At 48.9% G+C, this 8,180-nt stretch overlaps 1 protein-coding gene across 1 annotated transcript; it reads left to right on the forward strand.

Annotated features, from left to right (window-relative positions):
• The first annotated feature begins 7,200 nt into the window (after positions 1-7,200).
• Positions 7,201-7,662, forward strand: LOC142795298 (THAP domain-containing protein 6-like). The gene has a single exon (XM_075886034.1). It carries the CDS (start codon positions 7,201-7,203, stop codon positions 7,660-7,662), a length of 462 nt encoding a protein of 153 aa, XP_075742149.1.
• The last annotated feature ends 518 nt before the right edge of the window (positions 7,663-8,180 follow it).

The raw sequence follows: 8,180 nt of genomic DNA on the forward strand, positions 1-8,180 counted from the left end.
TTTTAGGATGTTGTAAAAAGCAGGAGTGAAAAATTAACAAGAAAAAGTAGAGAGGGATGTTGGCCACGTAGTGCTACTTGGGTGCTTAAGCTTGTGGTCTCCGCTGTGAGATTTGCCAGGCTTCAATTTCTCTAGACCCAGAATTGAAACGCTGGTGGGTTTGTGTTTTGTCACAGCTGAGCCAAAGCAAAGTAGTCGCCATGGATCTTACGAGATTGACGAGAGAGAACCTGCTGAACCTGTGTTGGGATCTGGAGCTAGATTTTAATGATGATATGCCTGCTTCTAAACTCCGCGAAGTGATTCTCGAAAGCAATAGTGACAATGAGGAAATCGAGCACTTCGGGAATATGTACTTATTGGACCAGGAGGAGGAAGTAAAAAGGGCGCAAAGAAAGGAAAGATGGCGCCAGGAGGAATTGGAAGCTGAGCGCAGGCATGAAGAACATATGGAAGTACAAAGGGCGCAAAGAAAGGAAAGATGGCGCCAGGAGGAATTGGAAGCTGAGCGCAGGCATGAAGAACATATGAAAAGGATGCAGGAATTAGACGAAGAGATAGATAGGATTCGGCGTAGAGGGGTGGCATTGCAGCAGAGTGGTCAATCCGTAGATGTAGCGCACGAGCGGTGCAAGGTAGCGGCGGTGCCGTTTAAGGTTGAAGAGAAGGCTACAGGTCAGAAAGTTGTAGATGTAGCGCACGAACGGTGCGATGTAACGGCGGTGCCGTTTACAACTGAAGCGGAGGCTACATGTCTGATATCTGTAGATATAGCGGCGGTGCCGTTTGAGGCCGAAGAAAAGGCTAGTGCCTGTAAGGGAATGGAACAGGTTTTAACCCATTCTGAGAGAAAAGAGCTCGCGGTCGCAGCAGGGTGTGAGGGTTCCGTGGTGGTGGAAACGGAGTTAAGATTAACAGAGTGTTCCATCGAACCTTGCAGCCCTGTAGACTATGTTGATGAGCGTCAGAGGCGGACGAAAGGCTCCAGGTTTGGCACCAAGGAATGTGCCAAACGGAGAAAGCGTCCGAAAAACAGAAGCGCGGCAAGGCTCGCGATCAGCACGGCGCGTTTGACGAGGACCTTCGAACGGCGTGGCGGATTTGCGAGAAAAGGCCCGTTGTCTTCTCTGACTGGCTCGAATCGCATGCGTCTAAGCGGCCGGAGAGTGAGGAAAAGAAAAGCGCAATCTACGCGGCCGCGGTCTAGCGATGAACTGATAAGTGATCATCAGGACTGGGCGCGCGAGACGGCGGAGGAGCATATCGGTGATGAAGAACGTCAGAGTAGGACGAAAGGCTCCCAGGTCCGCGCCAAGAAGCGTGCACAGGGGAGAAAGCGTCCGAAGGGCAACAGTAAGGCAAAGCTCGCGATGAGCACAACGCGTTCGAGTAAGGTTTTCAAACGGCGGAGTGACATCGCGAGAAAAGTGCCGTTGTCTTCTCTGACGGGTCTGTATCGTATGCGTCCGAACCGCCGGAAAAGAAAAGCGCATCGTACGCGGCAGTGTTGGAAGGATGAATTGCTAGGCAATCATTCAGACAGTGCGCGCGGGAAAGCTAACAAGCAAGTGGGTGCTGACGAGCATCAGAGGTTGGCGAAAGGCTCCGTAGACGGCACGAAGAAGCGTGACAAACGGAGAAAGCGCCGTAAAGACGAGGCAAAAATCGCGACGCGTTTGAGGAATGTATTCAAATGGCGGAGCGAAATTTCAAGAAAGTTGCCGTATCGCAAGCGTCCGAGCGGCCAGAGAACAAAGAAAAGAGAAGCGCATTGTGTGCGTAAGTGGCCGAAGGGCAAGAGACCCTTCCGTTGTTCTCGCGGTGCATTGGACGGGGTGCGGGGCAAAAGAGTCGGTGGTTTTCGAGGGGCAGGAAGCGACAGCAAGTCGGCTTCGAGGAACGTCGCGGGGTTCGGTAGCGGGGCGATTGACGCGTGTTGTAGACCCCGCTTCTCGAGAAAATCGTTCCGGGCGCGACCACCACGAGTTAGACTAAAAGTTAGTGAGAACAGCTGTTAGCCTGTCAGAAAACGTCGACTCGGGACTGTAAAAAGGAATGTTTTGGTTGTTTACTTTAGTGATTTTGTAAATAACTAGTTTGAACTTTGTTTTCGTTAGCACTCTATCGTTTTAGTTGCCGATATGCGTTGTAAGGAGATCTATTGGAAGGATAGTGACACGCATTAGAGCGTACAGAATTAGGCGTTTGTCATCGGCACCGGAGTTGGTTTGTATGCGTCCGAGCCGCCGGACAAAACGAAAAAAAAAAAAGCACGTTGGGTAGAAAGGCAGACCCTTTCGTCGCTCTATCGACGGCATGTTTGATGGACTGCGGGAGTGCGAGGTACTCAGCGAGAGTAAGAACGCAGGTTGTCAGCGCAGAGCTTTGCGGGGGTCGGAGGCGAAGCGAATGGGTTTTGCCATTGTTCCATTCCCGTTCGCCTAGAAAGACCCACAGGACGCGACGCCGCGCGTTCGTCTCAAAATTAAGTGACAGCGGTAAGCGTTTCGGAGGGCTCTCCCGCGGATTTGTATTTTTTAGTTTTGAATATCTGTTTTGACTGTTTAGGTCAGTTTTCCTTTTGGAATGTGTTCTGTACTTCTGCTACTAGATAGCGTTTACGTAGCAGGTACCATGCTGTTTATTTTTTAAGCTTTGTATGTATTGGTTTTAAAGGTAACCGTTTTGCGGCAGTATAACGACACGTTAGGGGCGTTTGTCAAGTAGAACCGACGTTAGAGACGAATTTTGAGTGAGCGCACGGACGCAAGGATATTCTTGCGAGGTTTTCAGGATTCATGCGAAAGTTTTTTTGTTGTTATTTTTTGTTTTGTTCGCATGTCTCCGGTGTTGAAGTAAGGAAAGGTATTCGTGGGTTTACGTGTACGTTTTAGTTCATGAGCTTGAGTGTAGAGTGGTAACCTCACGAGAGTTAATGAGTGGTTCATCCATGCAGGAGCACTATAGCACTGTGATGTGCGTTTGCGGATGTATAATAAAGATGTTCCTGATGCAGGTACAGCACGGCAGTTATGCTTTCGTCTTCTCAAAAGGAATTGACGACTGGCTTTGGCGGCACTAAATTTCGGGAACTAAAAGATAGCGTGAAGTAAAATGCTTTATTTTATGAGTATGATACCTGGTGGGTTACGGCGGATTACTCACGCAAGCACTCGGGTATGCCACGGTGAGCGCATCACTTGACAGTTAGTTTTCTTGAAAGCAGTTTGATGGGAAGATTATTATCGGATCGGGATTAGGAGTTTTGGTGAAACCTCAGAGAAACGTCCCGATTGCTGCTTTGTGTTTGGTAATACTGCTTAAGTAAGGTTGCTTTTGGATAATTTGTCGGACTCGACGTGTCTCAGTGCGGGCAGGGTGCTCTCCCGTGCCTGTGGTGGTGTGTATGAATGCTTTTCCCAGAGGGGAGCCACAAGGAACGAGAGGGAAAGAGTCCTTGGCTGAGCGTCATCAGCAGTGGCCTGGAAGCCAGCACTACACAGCGACACTTCGGGCAACCTGTGCAGCTGGTCACCCTCAGGTCGCTTCTCCCGCCGGCGGACGAGCTGTTGTGACCGGCGCCCGAGCTGACGAGGGAGCGGCGCTCCTTTAATCTCCAAACAAGTAACCGAACGACCGGCTGCCTACTGTTAGGACCGGCGCCAGGTCTGACAATGGATCGGCGTTCCTTTTGATGTTCCCTTTTAGTCGCCAAACGGGTTGGCGGCCTGTGTCCGCCATGTATTGTTCCCCCCCTGGCCGGAGGGTGCGGCGTCTTGCCGCCACGACACCGTGAGCAGTTCGGGAGACCACAAGTGCAGCTTCTTCTTTGGAAGATGACGGCGGCGGCGGCGGCCGGAAATCGTCCCGCTAATTGAACGAGTCGTTCGGCGACCATTTGAAGCTTGTTTACGGCGGCCCTTTCGATGGATGCAGTCATCAACTTCAGACCCCTCGCCCAGCGACACCCCTTGACGAGGAGGAGCCACGTTCGTGCCACATGGCCGTGCAGTGACCACGCTTCAATTTTGAACGTTCACGTGGACCGTGCGTGCTCGCCACCCTCGCGGGTAATGTGTGATCCGTGGTTGGACGGTGCCCTCTGTACGCGGTCCCCGATCTAGGGATCTGGGGAGGACAGACCCTTTATAATGAGCCCCCACGGCTCATTCGGTGTGCTTTTTTTCGAGAAGAGAACCAGGCAGAACAGAGCAGAACCGAGCAGAACCATGTAGAACCAAGCACCATGTAGCGCTATGTTAGGAGTCATGTAGAGGCCTGCCACGTTTGAGGGCTCACCGTGTAGGGAGTTCGCAATGTATATATTGTAAATAAACCCTCTTCAAGTCTCTCTTCCTCCTGCCTCGACAACTTCATCCCGGACCTCCGGTGTCTGGAAACCCCGGTCGCAACAGCTCGTATATAATACAAGCTGAAACTCCGTGAAATTGCGGAAGAACCCCTTAATGCATGGGGTATAAAGCACTGGCAAAGATCAGTGAGAAAGAAAGAAAAACAATGCGGCACCTGTTTTGCAAGCAGAGAGCACTAAACACCTTTAGCCCTTGGTCTCATCGGACAACGACGTCGCAATTAATAGAGGTCGCTCACAGAATGACGAGCGTGTCTTCCTATTGCTAGCTATTTTATATTTTCTTTTATTTTTTCAATATATTTGGAGTGGTTCTCAGGGCTAACAGCAGCAGTCTGCAGTCTGACAACTCTTTTGAACACGTACGTGTGTTGTATATCTAATGGCTAAAGACCTGCGCATAAGGAAAAAGAAAGAAAATAAAAAGAGAGGACCCTTGCTGCTGAATAACGCCTTCGGACGGGACGCACAGAGAGTGGTGGTGTGCATTGTCAAGGTGTTAACACCACCTGGAAATATTGATTCCGGATACCCCAAGCCCTTTTGCATTCCTTTGTACTGCATGCCACGTCCATGAAGAATGAGAACGAAGTACGCAGATGCTTACGCGCATCTGCGTACTTCGTCGCTTGCCCCGGAACTAAAACTCTAGAGCAAATCAGTTCTGCGCTATCCTTCGAGTTCACAGAACAACATGTTCAGAAATAGAAATTGACAACATTACAACTTTTCGGCAAGTAAGCAGCTTGTTTTTTTTTTCTGAAAAATCTCTATCAATTTTTTTTGTGGCTTAGTGCTACAAGCAGGCAGTTGTCAATTGCCTTTTATCTCTATTGTGGCTTGCTTTTTTTTTGGGGGGGGGGGGGGATTTACCCACCACGGCTGCATTTCATTCGGCGTTTTGTCAGTGCTCAGTCTACAGTGATTTCTCCAGTCGAGAAGGCAGTCCCACAACCTCCAGCACGCGCATTACGCACATTGATATATATTAGCTGTGTGATGGTGTATTGCTGTGTTCTGTATTACAATCCCCGTTCGGGGCAAAACACTGGGTGTTTCTTATCACCAATTTCCAAACAATACTGAGCTGTGGGTCAAGTGACTAAAGAATATTGCGAGAGACAACCTCATCATCAAATACAAGTCTGCATCGACTGTCGTATATGCAGCAGACACTTGCGCGATGAAGACTATGGGCTTGCGTTCCACATCAGAAAAGTTATTCTGACTCCGGGCCTACTAGCTTTTTTCGAGGATTACCTTTTCTACTTTATTTCAAGTGCATAGAAGCCTCGCAAAGATCCTGCTTCACGAGCTTCGCCCTTACGTCAAACATCAAGGAAGCGAGAAGCGGAGACAAACGAAACAGATCTGGAGGTTTCAACTTCACAAGACGCTTTCATTAAACAAGAAGCAGTAAGTGTTTGCACGCAAACAATAAACAGCGACGCTCTTCGCGTGGGCATATACCAGACTACGATAGGACGATTGCGCTCCCAAGTGTCGCACCAATGTTCAAAATGCGAGAAGGTGCAGCATTGCTGAAAGAAGCACTACGTAAGCACTACGCATGTGTTCAAAAAGTCGCAACAGATCCACAGAACGGAGAGCAAAAGGCCGTGTTTCTTTTGCATCAAATAGAATGTGACGGAAGAAAGCATTCAGCGTACTCAAACGAACTTGTAAGGGGTGTGTGATATGGCACTTTCTGTCACAAAGAGGGTATACGATCATGCGCGCACTTCGAGGCTCGTGACCCTGCCAGCAAAGTGCACTCTTCAGAGGTATATAGGTTCCAGCCCAGCATCATGAGGTATGAGCAATGCCATAAACCATTTGTGCGCCTTCAATGATTAAGCAACTTGTTTTTCTGCGCGCGTTGAGTGGAGAAGCGCGCCCGAACTCGTGCTGGCGTTGCGCGCGCTGTACGGAGTGGTGGAAAAGGGCCAGGGCCGCAGCGCTCTCTTCAAAGGAGTGGCGAGAGGCATAAACTACAATCAATGAGAACATGACCTTTGAGATTGCAAACGCGCGATGCCGCACGTTTACAATTTCGAAGGCTATAAATGCAAAGGCCGTTAGAAGCGAGCGCACAGGCAAGTGCAATCTAGCCCGGCCATGACTAAACTAGAGCTATTCTATTTACAGTAACATATACAGCAACTCTAGGCTAAACTAGAGTCACTAAAATGTTTCCAGTGACTTTAGACAATGAGGTTGATGATAATAACAATGAATTGTGGTTCTGCCTAAACATGTAGCGACATCTTTTGGGATTTTTATCAAACTTTTGAAAAGCAACTTCAACCTCCGAGACCCAACAACGCACGTTTACGTATCTCGAAGGCTACATCTGCCACCTCAAAAATAAAGGAACCATTTACAATGTTGCAGCAACAAATAAAATAACAAAAGTTTCTTATCATTTATTGGAACATTTGCGCGTAGTATTTGTCTACATTATAGAGTTGTCTTCAATTTATGTAGTTGTGTCCACACTTGTTGTCAAGAAAGGTAACGCGCAAAAGTGAGGAGTAACAATACAGCATAAGCGTTCACAAAACGTATTTGTCTATCAATTCATATACACAACAACATAGAGTTTCTCAAAAATAACTAGAGGCATAGCCTCCAATATTTTCTGTGCCCGCTCGAAGGAGGCAGAGCCTCCGTCCGCGCTATCCCACCGGCTGACGCCGTTCCCCAAGAGATGGCGCCACCAGCCCTGGGGAGCGTGAAGGCAGTTCGTCTTGGATCGCCGCAGGCCGCAGTCGACGTGCGCGTTGTGTTCCCGCGATTGAAGAACTTGTGCGTGTTCTCGTGATTCCATGGCCTACTGCTGTGTTCCAAAGTGCAAATCTGATGCGAAACGTAAGGTACCGGGGATTTCGTTTCATGAAATTCCTAGTGACAGTGAAGCGAGGGCAGCCTGGTTGAAAGCCATCGCTAGGAAAGACTGGATGCCGAACACGACATCACGCTACTCCGTTGTGTGCAGCCGACATTTTCTCCTGACGGACTACATAGAAGGATGTAAAACTCGAAGACTCAAGAGGAGTGCAACTGCCAGCGTGTTCGACGACTACCCGGAGTACATGCAGCCGAAGCCGAAGAAACCGCGGAGTGATGCGGCTGCGAGGAAACGAGCGCTTGCTACTGACAACGCTGCTGCGCGGCCTCTCGAGACAAGGACTGCAACAGGCCTTTTTGTTGGAGCCGATGAAGACACCGTGCCTGCGGATGGACTTACCTCAAGTTTTAGCTCTCCGGGTCTCGCAGAAGTTCCGTGATTCACCGTACCACTACAAGTTGAGGTGGATGCTCCTTCTGAACCTACCTCAAAGCACGAAGCCACCCAGGTAGATGTTCGCAGTAGTATTTCTGTTTTAGAACGTCAGAAATTCAGACGAAAGGAGCGCGATTTAAAGACGCAAATACAACGGCTTCGTCAAACAATTGACAAATATAAAGAAGAACTGAAGCAATTAAAAGAAGATTGCAATTTGACTGCTTTTGCCAAGGTAGTTGAAGCTGCGCGAGAAAAGCACGTAGGAGCCTGCATCTTCGTTGACCAGGTGAACAATTTCGCCAAAATCAGACCTACTTACTCCGAGGTTACTGTTCGTAATTACATTGTGTTGAGAAATTTGTCAACAAAGGCCTATGAATTTATAGGAACTAGAAAATCCTATAGGAACTAGAAAATCTGAGCCCCCAGCAAGCGAAAGTGTGTTCTCTGGTTGTTGACGAAATGAGAATACGGCAACGCCTGCAATACAACAAGCAGAGAGATGTCTTCATTGGAGAG

Source organism: Rhipicephalus microplus, chromosome 2 (genome assembly GCF_043290135.1).
Source record: "Rhipicephalus microplus isolate Deutch F79 chromosome 2, USDA_Rmic, whole genome shotgun sequence".
In the NCBI taxonomy this organism is placed as follows: domain Eukaryota; kingdom Metazoa; phylum Arthropoda; class Arachnida; order Ixodida; family Ixodidae; genus Rhipicephalus; species Rhipicephalus microplus.